At 36.6% G+C, this 27,864-nt stretch overlaps 1 protein-coding gene across 6 annotated transcripts in view; it reads right to left on the bottom strand.

Annotated features, from left to right (window-relative positions):
- Nucleotides 1-27,864, bottom strand: part of sash1 (SAM and SH3 domain containing 1) — a 201,075-nt gene that overhangs the window by 59,994 nt on the left and 113,217 nt on the right. Inside the window, exon 1 of one of the 6 annotated variants that reach the window (XM_015376776.1) lies at nt 4,693-5,306. The exons of 4 other annotated variants lie outside the window; for them this stretch is intronic. In XM_015376776.1, the coding sequence (XP_015232262.1) occupies nt 4,693-4,800 (108 nt within the window). In that variant the 5' untranslated portion in view covers nt 4,801-5,306. Of the gene's footprint in view, nt 1-4,474; nt 4,494-4,692; nt 5,307-27,864 lie in introns of those variants that run through there. One more of the 6 variants, XM_015376778.1, reaches the window with a different exon arrangement.

The raw sequence follows: 27,864 nt of genomic DNA, 5'->3' as shown, positions 1-27,864 counted from the left end.
AAAAAGAACTCCACATTCAGTGCTGTTCCTTAGCTTTACAATGTTTAACTGGGATTTAGAGATTTGGAGAAATAACTAGACAACAACACAGTCAATCGAGTAATCACACTTCCAAAAACAGCATTTAGAGTAATTAATGGGGCTCAGAACTCGGATGATCCAAACCCAGTTCTTTATGTAATCAAAATTATTAAAATACTGACACAGTTAAACTACTGTTTGTAGTTTAAATAGGCAGTTAAACTGATGGTACATAGAGAAGAAATGAAATAACTGCAAAAAATTCAAAAATGATTTGAGAGAACGGAAGGGTGAGAGGTTTTGATGTTATCAATATTAAAAAAGATTAGAACAAGGGAAAGTTATTCCTAGCATAGTTCCTGAACAGTGTCAAAACCCAAAACATTTTAAAATAGTGTGAAAAGTTGGGTACAAACTAATATCAGACCAGAATTACTATTATCATTGCTGTAACTTTCACCTCAATCTACATCTCACTATATGTTTTTATTGTTTTAAAGATGATAGTCAGAGTTTATTTCATGTTTTGTTCATTTCCTCATTCTTTTTTGTCTTTGATAATACATTTTAAATGAGATTTGGGATAAAACAGAAGTATCTGAAATGCATTTGCAGGGGAAGGGTTGGGTTAATAAAAGTCCACACTTATTCCAACTCTCTGAGTGTGCAATTATTACATATATATATATATATTTTCTGTTAAATGAAACAGGGGTGACAACATCATTTACCAACATAAACAAGTGACTGTTTATGGTGGTACTAGGAACTAGGTACACTTGTCAGCCCAAATGACAATGACATATTGTATTTACAATCCAAACAAGATGAAAATATATTTCAGAAGGTGTAAATATGGATTTTATTAGGTGGATCAAATCTTTCCTTTTAGTTTTTGTTTTGTATCAACAGTCATATAAATTTAAAATTAAATAATGTGAATGTGTTTTAAGACCTCATAGTAAGCAAACTAAACAAAGTTAGATCATGTTTCATGTAAAGAGGGCCTAAAACAAATATGCTACAATAATTTCAATACAACAGACAAGGTTGGCTAAAGCCAAGTTTAAAGGTCATTCCTTTGTTGGGACCTCAAGCAAAACAAAAGCCATTGAAAGTCATGGCGCACCGTTAAATATAGCACATATACTTAGCTTTATCATGGATATAGGTCAACTGTTTTCAGGATCACACAATGTCTTTGAAGATAGGATTGAGAGTAAATTGTTACGATAAAGTTCATAATAAAGGTCAACTTAGTTATGACTTCACAATTATGTAATCAAATCTGACATTTCTTCAGGAAAAAAATAACAATATGCTTTAAAGCAAATGATAACCTGATCACACATGCAGAGATTTTAAGCCAACATATTCACAGTAACATGGATGTTGGCGGGTTAAGGCTTAGACTTTAGAATATTTCAATTTTTCAATTCCAATTGACTTTCCTGAAATTGAAGCTTAGAGGCATGTGTTTATTGCTTGCTGAGTTCACACAGAATATGGTTTTATTGTGTGGCTGTGGTGCAGGTGTCGCAGCAAACCAAAATCTTTAAAATGAGTGTGTACATTCACATCAGACATGGTGCAGTGTGGGTCTAGTTTCCAAGGGCAGGTGGGGCTGCAGAAAATATTACAAGGTTTTGATTTTTGCTTGATGCTAGCGATCCCATGTCAAGCGCCAGGGAATATTCAAGCCAAACAGGAAAGAGTTCTAGTAAATTTCAGGATCAACCACAAACGTACGCTAACTCAGCCATTGCAAACAACAAAACATAACAACAACACAAGGAAATAGAGGAGATAATGGAGGGATCTATGCACGTAGATGATGGGTTTTGCACCAGAACTCCTACAAAACCTGTGAATTAACTATTTATCTCACCAGCACCATTTCTGCAGCCAGAGATTTAGTTGGGTGATTACCTATCTTTGTGTCTCCACTTAATGAATTCACATAAATGCTAGTAACCACATCCTGTTTTAGGAAACATTATTTTAGATGTTCCCAGTAAAAAACATCAACCTGTGTTAGAGCTTTATTTGATAACAGGGTCCTGGTATTTCAAACTATATCAGAATAACCAAACAAAACCAAAATAAAGACAAAGTTGATGTCCCACACAGTTTTTCGAAAAACAATAGGCATGCCAAAAACAAAAATATAAGATAAGAGCTTTTCTCAGTTCATCTCAGGTATTTATAATATTACAATAAACTGATATGCAATGGCTAACATGGTCATTTATCAAAAATGTATAGTAATTTTTATTTTTTGATACGCCATCATACCTTTACAACTTTTTAGTCTATTTTTACTTCAAGCTTTGGAAGTCTGCCAATGAACCAATACCTTAATCCCAAATTGTGCAACAGAGGCAGAGAGAATATGGAGACATAAAAACTGGGCTGGGAAGATGAATGGGGATTATCTTTTAGAGAGTTTATCTTTCAGATAGTTTCATTTTAAATGTAAATGTACTCAGAGATTAAAATAGGCTTGTCCCGATCCGATCCACGTATCGGATCGGGACGCCGATATTGGCAAAAAAATGCGTATCGGCAAAGCGTGTATAATGCCGATCCAGTTTAAAAAAAAAAATCCGGTCCGTATTTTCCAGTTTCGCCGATTGAAACGATCCATTCCACTTTTTTGCGCCAGTGTTTCCCTGTTTTGCATTTTTATTAAAACTTACAGTAATACTTGCACCTTTAACTGTTTACGGTTTTACTGTTCACTGTGCAATTTTAGATTGCTATTCATAATTTTGTCCAGTTTGTGTTTATCTCTTAATAAACAGGTAAGTTTGTTGTTACCAATCATTGTGTTTTATTCAATCGCACCTAATTCAGCTGGCTAGATGTTATCAAGAGTACTAAAACCCTTTTCAACATGAGTCTTACAACTAAGGCTAAATACTTTAACTTAAACGTAAATACATGCTCGGATAGGCTGGTATCGGCCAGTATCGGTATCGGATCGGAAGTCCAAAAACAATATCGGTATCGGATCGGAAGTGCAAAAACCTGGATCGGGACATCTCTAGATTAAAATATTGTGAACAAAAATAGCCAATTATTACATTACTATGCTTGAATTTTGTTTGCTCTATAAAACTTTGGAAAATGTTTAAAGTATGGCTTTGACTTGATGATACCAAACCTGAGGTAGTTTTAGAGCAATGGCTAAATAAACCTTCAGTTAATTTTGTTTCTCAGTTCGAGGAGGGGGGAAGAATAACAAAGATGAGCACGGCTTTAGAGGCATTTGCCTTCAGAGTAATAAATCTAGAGAAATTGCCTGGCTGGGAGTCAGATCTCCAACCTAGTGTCAGAAGGGCAGCTCAGCACAGCATCACCCTCAACCCTTTCTACAAACATGCAATTCAGCAATTCCACTCTATTCACCTCCCTAGTGCCAGACCAAATCAAATTAACACCTCAGGATGGAAGTGGTTGTCGAACATCAGTTGGATCAAAAGTATCTGGCAGACAAACGTGAAAACAGTAAGATGAGCCTCAAATGTTTATTTTGTTTTTTTGGGAATGAAGGCGACGAACACCAAGAGTGGTTGTTAATGAAGAACTTTGGAAACCATAGGATTATACAAGGCCTGTGCAAGAATTATGTATCAACGTATAATATAAAGCCATAATATAAAAAAACACATATAAAAAAGGACTTTTATGAGACCCCACAGAAAGTACTATAGCAAGTATGATGAAGCATAGAGTAACACATAGCACCCTTCCAGTAGGCTAGCTGAAAGGTTGCTACTACACCTTAACTTTACTGAAAAATTTTGCAGCTTCGAATATATTTAGTTACAAAAAAAAAACAACAGCCATACATAAAAAATATAAGGACACCACCTCACCTAAGCTTGAATATTTACCCAACTGATATCAGCTTAATTTACCCAATGATCTCGATTGCGAGCAGATTGGGAAAAATACAAAGCATTTAAATAGTAACTTTAGAACTATCATTCATAAGTTAGTTTGGTGTTTCCCAAGTCTTTTTTAAATAGAATTTACAATCAATACATATGATGATCATAATAAATCTATAACTTTGTTTTTATATAATTTTTGTATATATAAATAAATTAAATTGTGGTATTCTTATTACACCATAAAAAATGATTTGCCTACTTTATGTTGAATTATTTAAGATTGTGTAATGATATTAACTTTAATGATCAGCATAACTTGAAAAGTCAAAACAGATTTTAAATACAAATATTTGGGAAAAAAAATGACACAAACAGCATATGGCAAATATATTGCTGGTATCCTCCATTTATGTAAGTTCTGATCCACTGTTGTTCGATAAAACTGGAAATCTGTGGTGCATTAAACACAAAATGAAATATAAAAGAGATTAAGAGAGAGGAAATAAAACTTTTTGCTACATCTGGTTAGCAAAACAAAAGAAAAACAAACCTACCAAGCCTGTCCTGATGCAACAGAGTAAACCAGCCGGACACTAGACTAACAGCGGGTCTGGATTTGAGCCTGGGGCCTCTGATGGTTTATACGCACGCACTGTTCCACAATCAGCGCAAAGACGCGCAAAGGTAAAGGAGTGAAAAGTCACAGCTTAGTGTCAGAGTCTGATGTCAGTTTGGGATCCTGTTAACCCCCTTCCCCCCCTAAAGAACTCACCAGCATCCCCATAACGTCCGTCCACAGTTGGGAGAAACTATCAGACGCAGCGGCGCTGTCTTTCTGGGGCTCCTCGGAGGACGCATCGGGCCCCTGATCGCCTTCCATGTTCCGGGGGAAATGTCCGCAGTCAGTAAGGTGGATATCCAAAAACTAAACCCGCAGAGAGGGGGGGAGAGACCCGCAGATAGACTGTCGGAGCGTGCCAAGGCTGGTTTTACAACAAGCTGCCCTTGACGCACCAGGGAAGTCACCCAACATTGCTTGGCAGGATTAGAGATTTAGTGAAAGAACTGCGTTCTGGCATGCTGGCTAATTCTCTAAGACAGAAAAAACAACAACAAAAAATACGATAAAATATGACGCTTCTGCGCCTCCTTAAACCAGCTCCACAGCGTGGATCCGAACTCACGCACGGACCAAACACCCCTGAGGCGATGTGGAGAAAATAAGTTATGTTTGTGTGTGGAAAAAAGAAGAAAAAAGTTTTAGAAAGTTCCTGCAATCCTTCGATTTGGTGACAACAGGTTGTCTAAAGTGACAGAACAGCTCAAAACAAGCGCATTTCCATCAAAAAGTAGGAGTGAGAGATTCGCCGCTTCTCAAAGCAACAGCTCCAAACACTGCGCCTCCCCCCTGACTTCACCCGCTGCCTCCCTCCCTTTCTTTCCCCCTCACACTCCTCCCAACAGAAGGGAGGGAAAAAAAACAACACTTTAGTCACACTGCTAACTACTTATTAATGCATAATAACCATAATAAAAGCTCTACTACAGCCATTTTAGCCAAGATGGACAATACACTGCTTTTTCTATTTTTTATTAACAGAATTCTAAATACATTTTTTATTTATCTTAGGTACAATTTAGGGGTAGGGGTGGAGGGTGTCCCACGCAAAACACACAACTTAACATTTTGAATGACTTTAGAAGCACTTTAAAAGTAACTTTTCTTTTGTTCATTCATTTACGTATTCCTTACAATGGAGCATCCAAAGATAAACACACAAAACACAATGCTTTACAATGCAAATGGTGCAACTTAATCTTTATTTATTTTGCATAATTTAAAGGATAACCATGATCAGCACAAACCCAACCTCAACAAAGGGGTTGATAACCCACACAGACCATCATTAGTTATTTTTAAAATTAATAATATAGACTAAAGATTTATAAAAACACAGTTTTTTATAAATTGGCCCCTTGATTTTACGTTATTAAATCATGTTCTACTCACCCATATGAGTTTTGTGTCATTTGGAACTGTTTTGAAGATATTCCGGTAATATCCAGGTAACATCTTCCTATGGGCAACGACTTGAAGGCACAAACTAACTATGTGTGCAGTGGTCTTATAGAATATGTGAATCTACTTTTAAATATTTTTTGTATTGTGCCATCAAAAGGAGGGTAAGCCTCAATAGGTTTCTCTGAGGCAGAAGCTCACAGGGTGCTGGATACAAGCATAGAAAGATAAGTGGAAGGTAAAAAAAAAATGGCAGGGAAAGGACTGCATGTAATAGGCATAATTTCAGCATTGGGATAATTGTTATATTCAAGAATGATGGACTGGGTCTTGGAACAGCGCCTCAACACACAAATTAATCTAGAAAATGGGATGTCATTCTCCTTGTGCAAACCCAGTCCTTAACCTTAAAAACAAACAGCAGTTTTGCTTCAAAATCTCTTTTAACATGAACGTGTATTTTGCATTGCATTGCTATACTGTATCTGATGAAGACCATGTAAAACTTCTGACATTCTGTTATGGTTGTGCCATGGTAAGATTTTCACTGGTCCCAATCCGGCCTCTTTCAAAACTTTCTGGCTGAAGTCCTTGAATTTTATAAACTTTACATTTTGTGGTGACCTAAAAATACACTGCATTTAGGTGGTGTCTGCTAAAGCCTGCATTTTTTTTAAACATAAGCTTAAAGGCTTTCTAGCTCACTGAAAGAGATTGTAAACTAAGCCTCACCTAAACATCTGAAATAACTAATAGAAAGAATTGGGGAAAATCTTATGTATACCCAGCTTGCTTTAGCTTTACACACATCTGCAAAATGCTTGTAAGTGATACAAAAACAACCGAAAAAAACACCTCTGCAAATCTTAGTTTCTGAGAATATACACTTTATAACACACACAGATTCTAGTCTTGCTGTAGGTAGCAATGACAATGTGTTGACTTCCATTGACATCAGTAAATTTGCAACCATGTCTGTGCCCTCACCTGGGCAACAACCCTAAACCTAATCATTGCCAGTGCATACATAACCATAACCGTAAAGGTATAGTGGAGGGTGTTGTTTTTTTCCAGGTGGATCATCAGAATAAGTGGTCCTCCTAATTGTTAATCATTCTGTTGATATGTTTAAGTAAGGCCGTCCTATGTGCTCGTCCCGATTTTCACTTTCCAGTGATGAGTCTGAAATAGTGGAAAAATTTCAAATATAAATCCATCGCCCATACAAGTAAGCTTGTATGGGCGACGCAAACAGCAACTTTTGTGTGCACAAGGAGTAATGGGCTCATGCTTGCTCTCCCACTCGTTTAATAGGTGTTCCAACTATGGAGCAGATACAGGGTTGTGCATGTGCATTTTTTATGTGTAGAGGATTTCTTTTTAAAAATTCGCGAAAATCCTCCACTATAACTTTAACCGTAGGTCAATTCACACCTTAGTTCTTAACCTAATTGGCAAAACAGAAAGTGAGGCCCACCAAACAGTCCTCAATTTAATGAGGAAATCAGAAAAATGGTCGTCATGTTGATGTCAAAAGAGGTGCACACAAACACCTGATAAACACCAGCTGCTAGGTACCATGACAGCCATGATTTTGAGCTGCAGAATTATTTGAATATGACTAGCACAAGGATGAACACTTAATGTAAAACCATGAAATTGCACAGCATTTGTTATGCCCTGCCAGCATCCTTCTGCTTTCCACTGAATAAGTCCTGAAGCTGTCTCTGTCTCTCATTGCTTTTGTAAAGAGAGTATTTTCTCATAGCACATTTACTCAGAGCAGCTCCAGCTGTCAGGTTTTGTTACACTACCAGAGATGAAGAGGGAGAAGACAAAGAAATTCACCATTTCTCAGTCAGCTCCTCCTTTCCACCTAAAACTCTTCATATTTGTTTTCTTTATGTTTGCTAAATCAATCAACACATGAAGCCAGTTAATTAAAATTAAAAGGGACAAAGGATTCAAAGATATAGCCCTTCAAAAATGTTCCCCCTGAATTATTTTCTGGAACCGTGCAAAAAGGCGGTCAGCTACACAATACTCCCCTAAAGTTCCAGTTTCACTTGCAGTCCTATTATATGTTCAATGTGAGCCCTGCTGTCAACTTTGCATGGTGATAAAGTTGATCAACTACAAAAAGGCTACAGTAATGCATTAATGAAGCACCACAACTTGGAGTACTGTACTAAGCATCAAACATATTATATGCATATATAGCGTTTTTGTCAATAAAATATGTTAATTTCAAATAGAAAAACACATTTACTTGATTAGTTATACATACATTGCTGTTTACAAGCCTTTATTTTTGTTAATTACGGTGATATTCCAATAACAGCTAAAGAAAAAAACAACACTGTAAATTAATTACATCATAACAACAACAGTAAAGACATTTATTATATAGAAATGTTGGCTTAATCACAGATATTTTTAATACCTGCTTAAAGATATTCTTTTCAAAAGGTACTTTTAATCTGACAAAACAAGCCTCTTCAGAAAGCATGTTCTAATTTATCAGTTATCCGGGCACAAGCTCTGACTTCTGAGAAAAACAAACCAAGGAAAAAATATATAAGATGTGGCAGTAGTTGGTGAATGATTTCCACATATACTAACTTATTTATAATGCTGGTATCTTAATAACAGAGAAGCAATACAGCAGTAAACATTGTACAATATATACCGGTAATAAAACACAACAAGTAAAAATTTTTTCTGTTGCTATGTCTATGTCTTTCTGTTGCTAAGGCTATCCTTACTCAACAGGTGTGTACAGTATGTTGCTCATAGGGAGTTTACTCAGTCTTGCTGAGCATGGTGTGGGCTCAGAATGGCCTCTTTTTCCATAATCAATTTAGGAAATAAATACTACCAATATCAGAAAACCAGTAAGCCACACAACCTCTTTTCATATGTTTTTTTAGGAAAATCTTTATGAGATGTGCAAGATGTCTAGGACCCATGTGTGTTACACGTAAGGTTACACCGAATCAACATTAAGTGGGCGTACAATGCGATTTTTTCAGTCGTTGCACGCAGCTACAGCTCTCGCTGTACGATTAGATGCAAGGTTTAGTCGTACAGTGTGAGCTCACAGCTCACAATTTATGTTCGGCCCGACGCTATGTCTACCTGCTCACACTGCACCACTAAAAACCACGTCGGACTCAGTTTCACAGTGAGATGGAGCTGCTCGGACTTGTCTATCCGGAAGCCAAACAAATAGAAGGGGAATATGAAGCTCACTAAAGTGAAACACGCTGTCTCGGCAATTTGTGCAATTTTGTGCTAAAAGCCCTAAAAAGAAAAGGCGACGACGTATTTGGAAAAAAGACATGGCTGATCAAACGTGGCTACTACGGTCTGTCAATCTGTCAAACATGTTTGATTTTCTCCCGATTTCATGTTTCCTAATCAGGAGGTGGTCGTGAGAGGCTGAGTGCCGCTGGTAACCCCATGTACACTACACGACTCACGACGCACGATCAGGCTGAAAGTCGGCCATATCGAAAGATTCTCGTACAACTGGAAAATTGCCCAGAAAATCGCACGGTGTATGCCCGGCTTTATAGGCATGTCAAACCGTTTCACTAAACAGTAAAGGACACTCATATTGGGGTGGGCGGGGGTGTTGTCCCTCTTATACAGATCAGTCCTCTATGTAAATGTTTACTGGGTATGCTTGGATGAATTATAAACCAAATGAATATTTCGGGGAGGTAAGGGAAATTTTTTACCCCTAAAAACCAAAAGGCATATGTTTCCTTTGGCAATTTAGGTAATGTGTGCTATTCTGAGCTATACTGCTGGAAATGTGCTTCATTATGTTTGTTTCTGGATTGGTTTGAAATGGATACTAAACTGCATATGCAGGGGAAACTATAAAGCTGTATGAACAATGCTCTAATGTAATGGTTATATTTTTCTATTTTAGGTTGTTGGCAGCAAATCTTTGGAGGTTCATGGCATGTTAATTTCAATTTCTGTACTGTATATTATGCTGTGTGATTGTTAGACACTTAAGGCACTCCCCTATTTATACGTTTACTACAGTCTCATGTTCAGTGGTATTGTTCTACTACATAAGATTATGAAGGGTGAATGAGCTTATGATGGGTGAATGATTATTCTTTTGTTTGGCTGACATTAAGGTGGAGATGGATGCCTTTGCTGTCATCTTGCTGCAGTAAGCACTTCCTGATGATTGGGTGTTCCCAGCATTTTCTTTCTGCCTTTCTCACTTGGTTAATCTGTAAATATGTTTGGAGAACTGGAATAATAGCTTTGCAATTATTTTATATAACTCATTAAGGTAAATAACAAGACTTGAAGAAGAATAAGAACAGAAACCCATGGTCAGAAATAAGTAGCACAGAGCCATACAATGTTAATCCCTGATTATCCTCTTAGATTGAAATAAACCTTAACAAGAAAGAAAGATAACAATAAAATTCCTGGTTGAAAGCTCTATAGCTATGTTCCTTAAGAGAACAGCATAGGTTTACTGATTCGTGAGCAATGTAAAACTTTCACATTTCAACTGATTTAATTAGCTTGATCTACCAATAGAAAAGAACTGTAAAAAATGCAGAACATAAATAATCTGTCTGCTCCTTTAAGAAAGCCCGTAGGCATTGAAGCACTTTTTGTCCAAACAATCTCCCAGGCAGATCTTCTTAAGTCAGAAAGACAATAGTTTCTCACCAGACTATGTGTTAGACTTAGACAAACTTTAGTGTCATTTTGTATACTCAGAGTATACACAAAAAGAAATGATGTTGCATAAAGCTTACAACAGTAAAATGAACATTACTGTTATAAAGTGCAGCAGTGACCAGAGTGTAAACAGTGTAGGAGAAAAAAGAAACCAGTGTAAAAATAATGGCGCAAAAGGGCATTAATATGAAAAGCTTCAGTGAAGTGCAAAATAAATATGGTGCAAAATGCTGTAGAAACATTGAGTCGTGTCCTATTTAAAGGGATCATAACATTTTAGCAATGTTGGTAGTGCAGAAAAAAAATGTGTTGGGTCTTCTTCTGTCTGATTACATCTTTCATTCCTTCAACCTCTTCTAACTGCTTGAAAGAGACTTAAATCACAAGTTTGTTAATTCAAGGTCTGTTCACGTTTTTGAATTTTTATATCGTTATTTTTACTAAGTCTTGAAAATCGCCAAGGTCTTCAATGTCTTTACCTTTAATACAGCAATAAGTGAAGTTCTAATCAAAGTGGGCAAACTCATTATGAACTGTGTGTCTGCACTCACCATGAGTGCAGGAGTACTTTCAAGGGCCATATCCTTTTGTTGTTGGCACCACACATTCTTTGCTGAACGATATCAAGTTTCAAAGTTTGTGTAGGTGAGGAAGGACTTTTAGGCAGTCCTGGATGAGTGGAAGCTGCTCAACAGTGTTCTGCTTATAGTCTAAACACAGAAATAGACACTCCCTCACAAGACCAGCATTGTTGGGCTGCAAAGTAAAAATGTGGGAGGTCTACACTTTGAACCTCTAATCTGTAATATTGATGAGACATTAGAGACATACTATAAAGATAATGTGATATTTTCAGAGGAAAAATGTAGATAGAGCCAATTCGGAATCCCTTTTATACCCATTTTATTCCTTATAAGGGTACGCTAGAACATTTTACTGGTGCGTATTCTTGTACATGCTGTCTAATTGATTGACTTTATTGATACTCATTACATCAGCTCAATAGTCAAAAAGAAGAAGGTGCTGAAAAGTAGGAATAGTAGGGGTATATACAGTGCATCAATATATATATATATATATATATATATATATATATATATATATATATATATATATATATATATATATATGAAATGTATGGATTATTGTACAGGGTTATTGCACAGGGTATTTACAGGGGTATATATAGCTACTGCACTGGGTATCTAACTTAAACAAACAGGTTATTGCACAGGGTAGTTATGTGTTATTACATCAGTTGTTACAAGGGAATTTAGCGTTGGCAACTTTAGCAGTTGCCCATGCTTCATTCACCATCATTTCCCAGCCTTTACAAAATGGGTAAAGAGACACACAAGCAGCAACACATAAAGGCTGCGCATGTGAGTCCCTGATTGATAAACCAGGGGGGAAAACACGGCTGACTAATGTTGGCACCTTTTCATGAATCATGTAAATCAAGGAGGAGGACCAAAGTCATGCTATTTGGAGAGCTTCCTAGTGGACTTTTCTGTTTTAAACAAGGGGCTCTCACAAAAAAAAAACAAAAAAAACTAAGCTTTTAGTACTAAAAGGTTTATGCTAATAAACAAGTAAAAAGTTAACCCAAAGCATGAAAAGGTGACCCTGACTTAGGAGAGCCACCAGCTTAAGGTTTGAACATATTAAGAAAAGATAAGGAAGGCTGGTCACTCAGCAAATTATTATCATATAGTATTGGTGTTTTAGTCTGCATGCCTACAGCGATCGTTACCACTTGTCACATCAGGTCCACATCAAGGTGCTGCATAGGTGAAGAGAATAGAGTGAGTCTTTGTGATACAATAGATCTCAAAGATCTCTTTTATAAGGTATAGAAATAAAACATGTTGGCTTAAAGTTAGGATTCTATCTAAAGGCAAGAATGACGATTATACTATTATACTTAATTTCCGGCCTGTACAAGGTAAGGCTAATCCTGGCAAGACAATACTTGGGGTTTTTGCACTCCATTTTTCCAGAGAGGTTTTTAATATGGATAGACTTACTTAAATGTGCTGATTCAAACTTTTTAGAGCATAAGTAGCAGCAAGTTTCCCTCCGTTTCCTGAGGGTTAAAATGTACACAGAAATAATGTTATGTAGGGTTAAAGTAAGGGTCTAAATTCTCAAGGAAACACTCCCATACAATAATAACAATAATAAAAATCACAGGGCAAAGACATTGTTTCAGAAGTAGAATTAGGAAAAAAAACTGTAATAAAATTAACAAAAGGTATGCAGAAGGGTTTGTATAATACTTTGTGATTGGTCAAGAAGTGACAATCTTGTGAGCAATTTGGAAGAACAGGAATACGGGGGATTGCCATCTCTCTTGCATTGCAGAGTCAAGGAGGTTTGGCAGAGATACTAAAGCAACAAATATTCATCTGATCTCTAATTTGAGTTATTACAAAAACACTCAAACACTCCCACAACACTTGTCTACATAAACACACCAGAGGCCAGGAGAAGACATGTGAGAATCAGAGTGTAATACTTCCCTTATATTGGTCTAAGTTTCAAACCCACAAAGTTATTCCATTATAACAAAGCTGAGACACAAACCCAGACTTTAATCTTCACAAGTGAACTCTTAAAAACTAAGCAGTCTGTAGTTATTTGGTTAAGAGAAAAGAACACTGGGAGTATCACAACCACAGAGCTGTAAAGAAAAAAAATCAAGATACAGATAAAGGAAGAATGCAGGTATCAATAGAGTATAACAGGACTAGACCTCCTCTGATAGTAAAAGTAACCTCGGTTAAAGGCCAGTGACCCCTGGGCTCAAAAATCTACAGTTAGAGTCAAGAGCATAACAGCCGAGAGATTTACAGCGTGGCAGACTGACATCAAGGACACTACCACCAGATGTAAGAAATGCTGTACTGGACCACATCACAGTGACACAGCTTACATACTCAGCAGTTTGATGGTGATAGATTACAGTCTAGTAACTGCGTTGTACAGCCTGTATCATCATTTGTTGATAAGGATCCCAGACAGCATGTAGTCATCTCTACTACAGCACTGATAAACGTTTCCTCAAAATGCTTGTGTGTTTCTTGAATTTAGCTCTTAATTAATGGCCATTTTCGTTTAATGCTGCTGAACTCAAGCATTTGTGGTTCTTTATTCATTTTTGGACAAATTCTTTGTGTCTGTTTCTGTACAGTAAACCCTTGTTTTTCGCGGGGGTTACGTTCCAAAAAGAACTCATGATAGGCGAAATCCATGAAGTAGTAAAATTTTTTTTTTCACGATTATTATTAAGAACTTATTCAGGCCTTTATTCCCCTACCTCAATGACTGCTTTAAATGTATTGTTCATGATCGCTTCTGTTCTAGAGCCATCTGCAGAGGTGGTCTCTCAGTGCAGAGAAACATTTTTAAGTCCAAAGTTTATAAAATTTTTAAACCAGCCCTTGTAGGCATTAAATGCACTTGGTACTGCGATAACAGCACTCGTTGATGGCCGGTATCTGCAACCTCCTTCTCTTCCCTATCATGAATATCACCCCTTTCAGTTTGACACAGTGTTTCTAGCTTTTGTGTGGATAACATTCATATCCGATATGATGTTCTTCTTTCTGCAGTCATCAATCCACAAAGCTAATGCAGACTCCATCCTTACCATGGTATTGTTGTGGATAGTTTCAACCATTTTTGCATCCTTATCAAAACTTATTGCTGCTGTTGTCCTTATGTTATTTTGCCTCCTTCTTTGTGGATCGTACAGAATATTCATTAATTCTGTAATGGTGATCTACAGCCATATAGCTTCTACCCTCCTTTAGCATGTCCAGAAGTTTAATTTTTTCTGCGATAGTTAGCATCTTCTTTTGCCTTTAGGGCCCATCCACCAGTTCCTTTGCCTGTGCAGAACGTCTTGTCGACATTATTTTGGAGAAAATTTCCAAACTTAAATTTGGCAAGTTGTTTTACGTACATGTAAATTAAAATATTAAACCATAACGTTATTGACACACAGGTAGCGAAGAAACATGGAGACTGTTTAGCAGAAACACAATGCAAAATGCAAATCTGTAAAACAGTGAAGCCATGAAAGGTGAAACATGTTATAGCGAGGGTTCAATGTATTCAAAAAATACAATAAAATGCATGTGCGTGTGTGTGTGAAAGGATTAGGCCGGCAAGCTTCACTGAGTTTTTCTTACTGTCGAATCTTGTGTGGGACTTATCTACCAAGTCCAATTAGCATGACAACTAATTATTGTTTCTTTGCCTAAATCCTCCCCAGCACACACACACACAAGCACACGCTTTTAAGCAGTACATTAAAGTAAATCAACCCCTTGGTGCTCCTACTGAAAACAAACACCCCCTTTAAATCTTAAAGTTCAGATTTAAACTATGGAATTAGCTTTGGGCAAAAGACAAGGAAGAAACGTTGACAACTGAGAAGCGTAAGAAAACAGTATACTTCAATATAACAGATGCAGGTATGAAGATCTGCCTATGGTGTGAGGTGCATGTGATGACCTGCCGTGAGCAGAAATAAACAACATTAACACTTCACAAAGAGCGCATACAATATTTGGTATGTCAGGAAAAGGCCATCAGGAGGGGGGGGGGGCATTCTCACCTGTGAGAAAGGTCCCCCCTATCAGTTCTAGGTATCTACATCGTTTTAATACATAGGACATAGGACTTTGAAAGCACTGCAGTTCTTTCACAAGAGGTCCTGCATATACTTTTATTAACAAAGTCAAAACATTTTCAAAAAGATGTGTTTGAAATTTTATAGATAGGGAATGTCATGGGCATTTCTAATAATTACTGAGAAATAAAGCCTACAGACAAATGTAGTTTGCAACATATTTACAATAAGTTAAGGTTATTTCTTTTCTTTATATCTATGTTCTGAATCTGTGCTAGTTTTTAAGCAAGACATGTCACATTTACAGTCATAGATCTCATCCTTCTCAGTGTGCTGCATATTTGTGCACCAAGTTATTGGATTACGATATTGCGTGAGCCTTTGAACTGAGATTCTTTTTTCTTTTTTCCAAAAAAGGAGACAGTAACTGTGTCGATGTTTATTTGGATGTAAGTCAGATCCTAAGAGCGATCCACAGTGTGTGAAAGGCCAAATGTTTGGGGAAAATTATAAAGACAAAAATCTAACAGAAAAAAAGCTTTCTATTTGCAGGAGATTTTCTACATAAAAGGGCCAGATTTGTTGGCTTGTTTGCAGATGAGTATAAATGAAACAGATGTGTTGGCCTTGCACTAGCATTAAGACACAGCTGGCAGTTGTGTGGCTGTTTAGGTGGCGCTGCAAGGCTATGAGCTAATGTTCAGTGTGTCATCTTGGTAAGTGAGCAGGATGAGATGTACTGTTGTAATCCAGTATGATTTAAAAAAAATAAAAAATGCAAATGATTCAAAAAACAATATATTTCAATAAAGAACCATCCAGCTTCTGTGAGGCAGTATAATTGATACTTGGCCACCTTTAAGTGCTATAAAGATATAATGGGAGAAAAATAACTAACTAAAGCTTGCTAATTGCATAAAAAAAAAAACATAGAAACACAAAGTAGTACGGCATCATAAGCCTAATTTTCTAATCCTTGTTCTATATTGTTCCACATGACCCTGAATTTGATTTGGTATAACAGTACGATATGGTTCCCCCTGCTGTTTTCAGATATATTTACATGCCACAGAACAAATACAGAGCTCGTCCATGCAGGACACGGGACAGTTTATTAAACTTAACTATTCATTCTATTCTGCACAGTCAGCCCGACCGCCATATGTTAGCCTCAAAGCCAAAAACTGGAAAAATAGGTTTGGCCTGAATGCTATTAATGACCATGTGTGCTGCGAACACACCGCATAATTATGCCCTGCAGTTTCACCCAGAGCTTAGGTTTACAGTTCTGTACTGAGGTTTGCAGAACCAAAAACACAGAGAGTATGACTGCTTTACTTTATCACCAGGATTTTAAAAACTAGAAAGGCAGCAGCCAGCAGGGGTTGATAAAGTATTAATGGAAATTTGTCTGTTTTGTTTCTCCCCGGGTAAATAGGCCTAGTATCTGTTGCTCTACTCATGTTTAACAAATGTTAGCATGGCATAAAACATCTAAGCTTTACATGAAGTACTAGGGCTGCTGCCTTTTCGGAAAAATGATTGTATAACTGCAAAAACAGAAAGCAACTGTATGAGAATCAAATCAATTACTGAAATCTTTGATAGGCACAGCATCTCTATCAGACACTGAAACGGACACTAGAATACAACAAATAATTAGGACTACCCCCACCCAACAGTGACATATGGATACAACTGCAAATAAAATCTAAAAGTAAATCAAACTTCCATTAATCCTCTTTTTTATTTTCCAAAAAAAAAACAACTCTACAATGAAGTAGCTAACATACCCTGCTGTATATATCCCACTGCCTACAGCAAATGCTGCAGACACAGCTGACATTTGGTTATGTATCAGATGTTATAATGAGTTGTTACTCAGCCAGCCCCAGGCTGCTGTGGTACAGACTTCTATAATTACTGTCAGAATCTACACAACCATCATATATCTCACACACACACAACCCACGAAACACACTATGTTACATACACTGGTTTTGGTCACTCGCAAATTACAGTAAAATGATTTAGTATAACCTGAAAAGAAAAATGTTAGTCAGAGAGTTAGATTTTAAATCTTACTGCAGAGGTATATACATCATAACTATGTCTCAACAGTCAAGTAATACTGCTAATGTTAAAAGTAAAAACTGATTTTATTGCATCAGTTTTAAGTCCAACTATGATTCCAGATCTTAATACCGATTTATGGTATTATGTGACTACAATTCAATCCAATTACTATAAATAAATAACTTTTGCCTGTTAACATGCACATAAAACTTGCTATAACAGTTATTAACTAGTGTAGATCTGTTTAGTGTGAGTATAAAATTAAGTCAGATCAGTAAAAATGTGTGATCAAGTACTGGACATAATCCAATATCAAAACTTGTTTGACTCTTTGGATTTAACTGTGGTTTGAAATAATGTAGGTTCCGGGATTGTTAGGAACACTATGTAAGGTTACTCCTGGGACATCATTGGCTAGTTTATTTGTACAGTCTTCATTGCAGCAAATTCCTCTTCTGCATAATATACCATTCTTTTCATGTTACAATCATTTCTTAGTACTAGTTGCTGGACATCACTGTGTATAATCAATCACTATGGTATTTATAATAAGACACTGTAGGATGGAAAAACTTTCCAAATATAAAAACGTTCTAAGTGTACAGTTTGTTTTTGTATAATATAATTTTAATGTACCTTTTAATGTATTTCTTTCAAGAAACATTTCTCATAAGCAGCAAAACCAGCAGTTTTACTACAGCATCATTATCAGAAAAGCATTAACATGCTATACTGTATGTTCATTTGGGCCTACAGTAAGTGCACCGTCTGTTTCTTTAGCTGGATGGCTGTTGACTCGAAACCCAACCACACAATTATACAGCAAACTCTACCTAACCACTGAAGCCCTTACTTTTTACAGGAATTTCCCCACTTCTGCTGATCATCCTGAAGACAAGGTTAAATAGTGTCTATGTTTAGGCACGAAAATACTAAAACCAAAAAGTGGACTTTCCATATTACTTCAGACATTTGCAGAATAACAATAAGTTGTGTACTGAGACCTTAAATAAATAGACAAACAAACCAATTTCATGCCCCTTTAAAAGCTTTAGTTGTTGATTTTATACATCACTATAAATGCCAGAGTCCAGAATGATTCATTAAATAATTCAATTTAAGGTGCCTATAAATAATGAAAAAAAAGCAAAAACAATATACTTAACTTATATATAACTTAGTTGAATTAAGCAAGTTAGATACAAAGGTAAACTTGAATAGTTTGTCTAAGTTTTGCAGGAGACTTGAGTGCCTTTATATATATATAAAGGCACTCAAGCACACATATATATACTTTGGTGCCTTCCGAAAGAACAACTATATTATCAAGAATGGTTTGAGAAGTTGCTTATTTGAAAAGTAATGTTTGATTTTAATAACTTATTAATTTTATAAACTACATGTAATGTGGTAAAACGTTAAAATTTTACCATCTTCATTCAAAACTTCCATATATGTTGAAGGTATAGTGGAGGATTTTCGCAAATTTTTGAAAAGATCTGCCCTCTCCACTTTAAAAAATATATGCACAACCCGTACCGCTTCCAAGAGGGACACTTGTGCGAGAGTGTGCACAAGCCCATTTCTCCTCGTGCATGCTCTGTTGAAAAGTTGCTGTTTGCATCGTCCATACAAGCTTACTTTCAAAAAGAAGATTTTTCCACTATGTCAGACACACCACCACTAAGTGAAAATGGGGACGAAACCGTAGGATGGCCTTACGTAAACATATCACCAGAATGATTGACAATTAAGTAATTATTATCCATCCGGAAAAAGAACATCCTTCACTATACTTTGAATGTTGTGGAGCAGCAAACTTTGCCTTATGTCTGATAAACTGAAACTATACAAATCTTTAAGTAGACTAGCTGTCTCTAAACTTTCAGCCGAAGATTCAAAGGTTACTATGGCAATCGCCCAATCTATGACAGAAACTGTGAGCAGGGCTGCTTCCGTCTGATCAGAGCTCATTATGGACTTGTGGGAAGTCGCTGTCTGAAATCTTTCCACCAGACAGTTTCTGGAAGCTAATTAATTCTCCTTTCTGCTACAGTACGCACCAGCTCAGTCGCTGTGTTTCTTCTGACTTTCACATCCCGACAGATTGTCAATAATCACAAAACACCCAATAGTAAACCATATACTACAAAAACAAACAGCGAAAAAAAAAAAATCTCAGATGTAAGAGAGAATTAGTGAGTTTTAATTATGATCTAGTAGTTAGCCGAGAAACCACGCAGTGTACCAGTAAACTGATGGGTCTAATGGCCCATCAGCAGAGCTCCCTGGGGCTAAGACAGCTGAGCAGGCTGTATAAAGGTTAACAGGTTCCCCAACAGTAAATTCATGTTGGGAGAGAGACCACTGGTCTAAAATATCACTGTTGAAGCACAACACCACTTGTTTAAGAAATGCTTTTACATAGTAACTCAAAATTAATGCCTCAAAAACATCCATTTCAATGCAGTTACTAAGTACTCACCTAAACTCACCATTATTAAGTTAAACATAAACAATAGCACTTTTTAAATCTAATTTTTATTTGAGAACATATCTGCAAATGGGAAAACTTGCTTTTTTTATTTTGAGAAAACTACAACGTCAGTGATGCAAAAAACAAAGAAATCCATAAAGCAAGAAATCAGAAAGACAAGGTCCCAAAGGTTGCTAAGTTCATTCAAACACACACAATTACAGTTGCAGGAGGCTTGTGTTGGCAGAGACGTTTCAGGGCTGCAGGGCGTAATGCTGAGCCCACGCTGACATAACAAACAACACAAAAGATCCATATTCTTTTGTACAAAGCAGATATTTTTTTTCAGAGATTATATTAACTTCCACCTTGTTTTGCATTAATCTATTTTTAAGGCAAAATATAAACACACACAACATAACCCTTATAAAAACATCAAACAGTCAGAAGGAAGGCTACACCACTTCTCTCATTATCTGTCATTATCCATAATATAATATTACAGCTAAAAGTAATGTTTTTTGAGACAGACTGACCAAAAGATATGGAAACACCCCTTGTGATTTTAAAAGTTTTTAGTGCAATGCAAGCTGCTTTAATATATAGTTTTCAGGGGTTGTAAACTTAAAAGGTGGGTATTTTCTTACTAGAAGTAATTAACTGCTTGCTTTTTTGCTTTTTTTCTAAATCAATCGTAACATTTTACAAACCTTTAAACCATCATCATGAATAAACTATTTGGTTATTTTCACAGCAACTACAAGGCAGAGTATCATCAATGATATTCTGTTACGAGTAGCAATTTAAGTTTGCACAATCTCCTTTATTTATGCACTACCTTACTTTTCCAACAGTTGGTATTCTGACTAAATGCTTTAAATGTTGTGCTCTCTGATTATTTTAGACAGGAGAATCCATGGTGGTGAACTACTTTCTATATGCATTGCATGAGTAGCTATGATTTTATGGATAAAATTGTTCCAGGTACACTTTTATTTTGGACCATTTGAATCAGCCATAGGCTCCAGATTTTGGTACCAACTGATCTGTGTTTATGAGGACACCAGGAGATTTATCACAATGTTTCAATGTGACTTCACTTCAAAAATGTTCAACCAGTACTTGAAAAATAACAAAAATACCTTAACATAACATCAACCAAAGTGCTGTTGTGAGTTGCCATGACCGACACTAAAAGTTAGGTGAAGCAGGGAGAAGCTCAGACAGATTTACATTGTATAGAATAGAATAGAATAGAATAGAATAGGCTGCTAAAAATGTAAATCTAAGTAAACTAATTATTCTCAAAATAAGAGAATTTTCTCTTAAATTGAGCAGGTAAGTGAGACACTAAAATGGAATAAGATAATTCACATTTAAAAAAAACAACAACTGTAGTCTCTTATTTCTAGTGCATCATATCTAATTATCTAATTTTAAGGCAAAATATACTAAAATATACTTCCACTGGCAGATCAACATATTTCCACACTCAAATTAGTGCAAAATACACTTATTTTACATTTTTTTTACTCCTTTTAGACTGTTTTTTGCTGTGTAGAATAGAACTAAACTTTATAGTCATTACACTGTCACTAGTGCAAAGCAACTAAATGAAGTTTGTATCCATCCAAAAGTGCTATACAGGATATAAATATTAACTTATTTACATGTGTACAGAATACATAAACATAGTAATTGTAAGAGGCTATAAAATAAATAAATATGAAAGCTATATACAGATTATACAGGAAAGTCAGGATATGGATTTTACTGTATATATATATCAGTTGGGTAATGACAGATAATAGCAAATAAAAAAATTACAGATTATATACAGCTATAGTTGAGAAGCGCATATAAGTGGTGTTGGATCCGTAGGTTGTTTAAACATTTTGGTAACTTATAACCTCTTAGAGACATTTGATTTTCTGTATTTATACAGGAAAATATGTTTTGTTAGAAAGCAGAACACATGTGGTGGAAACATGTTCAGAGCTGTGGTCTGACGTTGACCTATGATGTGATGGCATTGAAAAGGGAGGTGGGGGTTTTGTGTGGGGGTGAAGGTGGGTTCATTGCATCTTAATTACATCTTTGAGTTGCATTTTGTGTTACATAAACTAATATGGTACACACTTCAAAGTGAATAATCTTCAAAAATAAACTTTTTAGTATAGAAAAGACACATCAGTTAAATGAGGAGTGTTCAGGATTTAAAGGACAGGAAAGGGAGGAGATGACAAGGTTTTAAAATTCCACAGCTAAAGAAAGAGCTCCCCCTGGGGCAAAGCACCAATAATACATTCAGATGTGTCCAGGTCAGGGTAAGGCGAGACCATTTAAATATTGTTTGCCTAATGACCCTGCTGTCATACAACAGTCTGATTAACTTTACCTTCTGATTTACAATTATTTGTTAACAGGAGACAAGAAGCAAAGAAAAAGAAATCTCTCTAAGGAGAAAGAAAGAAATTTCACAATAATCCCAATTCCCTTTACAAACAAAATTCTTTGGCTGGAGTCTTTGCTTTCGCAACCCCTGCCTTCTAATGGGAAATCAATTCCAGAGGAACAGTCAAGTACTGATGTACCTCTGGCTTATGCTCCTCATCTGATTGCAGTTAAAACCCTCAATCATATCTAGAGATTCAAACATATAAACAGATTTAAAATCTACCCCATGGGGTGTCATTTTAAATTCTTCTCAGCAGCCATATTCGGTAGCAGAGCTGGCCAATAAAGAAGCAACCAATCATTTATTACATTTTGTGTCTTGACTCAAGTTTTCAGTGGGTTCGGATAACATTGTGCCAACATCAACCCAACAGATGTACAGGTAAAGGCTCATGTGATTCTAGCTGAGACGTTAAAACACCTGATGAAAATAAGAGAAAATTATTTTTTCCTTAAACCTTTTACTTTTCTTTAAAAATTTGACCATTTGACTTCACCACAAAGAAACACATGTATCCTGTTAGCTCCTGCTAGCAGTCCTGGTGGTCTTTTTACCTAAACATCAGGGGAAAGGCTTTGAAGTATGAGGGTGAAGAGTTTTTTTGCAACCAGGACAATAAATTAGTCTGCTGATGTCTGAGAGATGTTTCAGGCTTTTTATTTTTTAACTCAATAAAGAAATGTGCTTCATGACAAGATGCCAGCATCCAGTGTTCTTAACCCTTACATTGATGGAGACAGAAAAAGATTTGAGGAGAATAGAACCTCTTGTAAGGCAATAAGATTAACAGAACCATTTGGTCTGTTGTGTCCAACAGCCGGAACTACAGTAGAGTTTCAAAAGACAAAAATAGATTGAAATGCTGCACCTCCTCTAGGAAAGTTGTTATATGAAAGTTAATGCAGGACATGTTCTGGACATCAGTGAAGAAGAAAATAAAGAGCAACCAAACATAATAAAGTAGCATCAGCAGCTCATTAATCAGGGAACTTGAAATTTTTGCTCATCAGCTAAACCATCAAACCAAAAGAAGTGTCAAATATAAACTTATGGCTCTTGTTTTACAATAATTTTTAAACTGATAAAAGATGGTGCAGATGTCAAGTTTATTTTTGCTTTCACAAATTGCTACTGATTGTTTTTTTTTTTTTTTATGGTGAAAAGCTAATCATAGGGACACAATTACCTAAAAAACAGTTTCTAGTTCTTTATAGTTAAAGGAAAATAAAATATTAAAACAACATCGTATATAGTAAATGTTATATCTTTTCTACTTTTTTATTGTTGCTAATATTCTCTTGAGGTTGGAGCCCTGAAAAGGTCTTATCCTTCAAATGTAGCCTTAGTGTGAAAACTCTGAGAATCCTCACTGTAGAAAACACTGCAGAGATGATGGAATTTACACTGCAAGTCTTAAAAATGTAACTGCCTTATTTATAAGTGAAGTAGTTTGTTTTACTCATCAGGATTGGCCCCTCGAATGAACTTTAGCCATCTGCCTCCCATTGCTCTAAATATTCCCAGCACCAGATGTGAGGTGCATGTCTTCCTTGTATGTGTCAGACCTTCAGCATGATTTGTGATGTCTGTGAAGTATCAGATGCAGGGGTTTAAAGTGGGGGCAGCTTTGGTTATAGCCGGGATGCAGAGTGTGAGAAAGTGCTAAAGGAAAGTGCTAGCTGCAGCCGATATAGGTCCTCTGGGACATCCCCTCGGCCGAGGTCATCCTTCACTCTCCAAATTTTGTACATCAGTGCTGACATCACTACGGATCTTCGCCAAGCTGTTGCCACTGGCGACGTAAACAGGAAAATGTGTGTTAGTGAACACTCTGTGTTAAGCAGGATCATCAAATTTTACTGGAGTTGCAGTAATGGAGATGTTGCAGGTGTTTCTAAGCTTTCAAAATTGTTAAATTACCACTTTGAAAGTGGTCTTTGTTTATGAATTGTGTAATTTCTCTATGCATGTTGGCCTTTATTTTGTCATGTAGCTGTGGTTACAAAACACACCGCAAAGTTAGCTTTTTAACGGCCTCATCAAGCCAACGAGCAAATCAACAGAAAAAAAAATGTATGCATAGAGCATCATAATACAACTATATATAAATAAAAAGAACTTTAAAGGAAATATATTTGGAAAAAATAGAGCTAAACATTTAGAATGAAGAAAACTACTTAAAAAATGGTTTAGTTCATTTCTTTTAACCTTGATTCAGATTGTCTGCTTACAGACAGTTTATTTGCATTAGATAACTTAAATTATTTAATAAATTAAATTTCATTCACTTTTCGTTAAACACATATGGGATCAGGGATGTTCCTGCTTTCTAAGCAGCTCATTTTTCTCAAGTTAAATAACAAATATCTATATGAAAGCTACTACTGGGACTTACAGGAGTAGATTGTCAATGAAAGATGGATCAATATCTCAGGGCCTGTGTCAGATAAGAGCAGAAATGCATTTTTGGATACTGCAGATCTGCTAAAGGTAGTTTAGTTTGAGCTCTGACCAAATTTATTCATCACAACTTTACTTTTATGATTTTCACAATTTTTGTTAAACTCACAAAACCGATTTGCTTTTATGGTTGGATACAAGGTATGGACAGAAAAGGGCTAAAACAGCAATCAAGGGTTGGAGAACGTCTGTGACTCTTAAAATGTAGTGTTTTAAGCTTTTGTAGGGTAATACCACTGACAAAAATAGTTCTTCAAAGCATTTTTTTAATCTGCAAGTCAGAGTCAGCTGCTGTCATGCAAGTTTTTTTCCCTGTCAGGAAGGTAGACAGCACACTTTGAAGGGGTTTTAATTCACTGTGTGGCTAAAATAGCTTCATGTTGCCAATGCTTTTGTTAAAGCTGCTCTTATTTCTATGCCAGCACTGAAGGCTGGGATAGGATGCAAGAGAAATGGGGCTAATCAAAACCCTTTCACTCCCCACTCAGAGTCACCTACAATGCATCCACAAATAACAACTGTAATCCTCTCTTTTCAATGTGCTGGCGAATCTACGACATTCTTAAAACTTGAAAAATATGCCAGGCTCCCTACCTTTCACAACAGAACAGCTAATAAGCCTTAAAATGAAGGCTTTGTAGTAATGGCAGAGCTACAAGAGTTACACAATAAAGCCTGAGTTTGCAACACCAGAAAGATTTGAGAATTTAAGAGGGTGGATGTATTCTTTTAGAAAGAACTGGGGACATGGACAGCCCTTTAACAAGACAGTGTATTGGTACATTATGACATCATCTGACAAAGCTTTCTTTGAATGGACATATCCCATGAAGTGGAGATATGCATGCGACAGGCAAAGGATAAAAAAAAAAATCAAAGATGCTAATTATTGCAGCTCAGAACAACAATCCTTTCAGAACTAAATGAAATTCCATTGGAAACATCAGAGAAGTAGTGTGATCACTAAAAACTATGTTTGGAATCGGGGCACATGGATTTAATTTACGGCATGCTGTGAAGGCATACGGTACCACAATGCTATATAATACTGTTGCTGTGAAAAAAGTATCTGCACAACTTTTGCACATTTTATCTTATTAAAAATGCAAAATTGACAACATATTTTATTTGGATTTAAGTTGTATACTACAAAAAACTAATTTATAAATATAATGTGAACTAGAGAAAATTCAAAAAGTCTTCCTCCTGATAAAACAATAACATAAAAATCAAAGATTATTACAGAATAAATTCTCAGTAAGCTGCCCATGTTCAATAATTTAGAAACACCTTTGGCTGCAATATATATATTGCAGGCAAATTCCCACTGCATGGAATCTGCTGGTGATCGGTTTTACCTAATCAGGGTGGACATGGATTTAAAAAAAAAGTTACTGGCAGTATTTTTTTTTACTTTAGTAAGCCAAACAAAGCTGTCAGCATTTGTAGTTGCAACAGATTCCTAGGTTTGGAGAAAATCACCAGCATCTCCTTTATAGGCCAGGTCTGGATGATGGTCGATTTCAGCTGTAATCCCACCTATCTGTGACCCAGTTCAGGGCCTGGCTGTCCTGCATTAGGGGACAAATCACCCAGATAACAGAGGGTTAGGGGAGTCAGTTCTGTAACCAAGACAGGAGCAGCGGGAAATCAGTGCGAGAACACCGGCAGAGAAAGAAAAACAGAACCGGGACCAGGCCGCTAGCCGTTTCAACCTCTGGAACTTACTGTAAGAGCCACAGCAGGAGATCGGAGGATCCCTCTGAGGATACAGCACCAGAAGGTAGAGGCTGCAGATTGCTGGGGCTAGTTAATTTAGCCAAAATCGTGCCATTCACACCCCTAAATATACCACCTTCGCCTCGCTCAGGTTTGCTCCAATCAAGATCCACCCTTCACTGTACATAGAGATAAGATGGGAATCCTTCACTCCTTCATCTAGTTTATTTACAGCCACAACTCATGCAGAATTTCTTTAGCTGAGATTCTCTTTGCTCATTTGGATCTTAACATAAAGTGTCTATGTTAGTACAGAGTTCCTTTAAATTTTTGTATGCATCCCCCTGTCTTGCTGTTCTTCTTTCACTGAGACATCAGTGCATTGCACTATGTACTTACGCTGACACCGAATGAATGTTATCACAATGACTAAAACAATTCTAAGCATTCTCACCCAGCCAAACGCTTAATCCATTTCATTATTCTGAGTTGTTGGCTGTCACGCTAACAGTACACTACTGTACAGTGCATTGCTGGCTGTACCAGATGACCCAAGCTGACTGGCTGCAGACTTGGAGACACTGATGTGTTGTAAGACATGCCAGCTTGGCACTCATCGTACCCATGCCATCTGAATGTTAACGTCATCAGCTTTTCCATCACACAAAGATGCACGCCTAGCTAACAGCCAGACATAAACTAAAAGGTGCCTTTACAGGCAGACACAGACCAGCTGCACAGGCAGAGAGAGATGACTGATTCACAGATGCCCATACTGGAGTCAAACAATTCTTGGGAGGCTATGGAAGAATTGAAGAGTTGTGCCTCATCCCTGTCTCAATCGTAACAACTGAAAAAGATGGAAAATCATATAGGTTGCAGAGAACTGCCAGCCAAAGGATAATTATGGATGCACGCCCCAAAAAAAGAGAAACTAGGACTTATTTTTCCTGTCTGTGCACACCTGTTGCCATGGCATTTTGTCTTGCCATGCATGACATGAATAAAAAGGCACATGGGAGCCTGGCACACATTGCTGCACAGTTGGCATGGACAGTTTCTTTATTCACAAAAGCTAGAAGGAAAAAGAAAACAAATCCCATCCAGGCCAACTAAGTTTCTTTTATCAAGAGCTTTTAATTATGGTTAAATCCAGTTTTAAAGTGGCAGAGCTCACAGAAGGACAAATATCTGAGCTTGCTTTGGCAGCTGAAACCTTCTTCCGAATCTGTCAGTGAAGCATTACCACTGTCTTTACAAAAATAACAGAAATCAGATGATAGATTTAGTTTCGGCTTTGCTTACATATGGCTTACATGTGCACTCGTCTGAAACAAATTTTCATAGCAATTAAAATGTAAACATTTGTGCATT

Source organism: Cyprinodon variegatus, unplaced genomic scaffold (genome assembly GCF_000732505.1).
Source record: "Cyprinodon variegatus isolate N-32 unplaced genomic scaffold, C_variegatus-1.0 Scaffold141, whole genome shotgun sequence".
Classification (NCBI taxonomy): Eukaryota; Metazoa; Chordata; class Actinopteri; order Cyprinodontiformes; family Cyprinodontidae; genus Cyprinodon; species Cyprinodon variegatus.
This window is presented reverse-complemented; position numbering and strand designations above follow the sequence as displayed.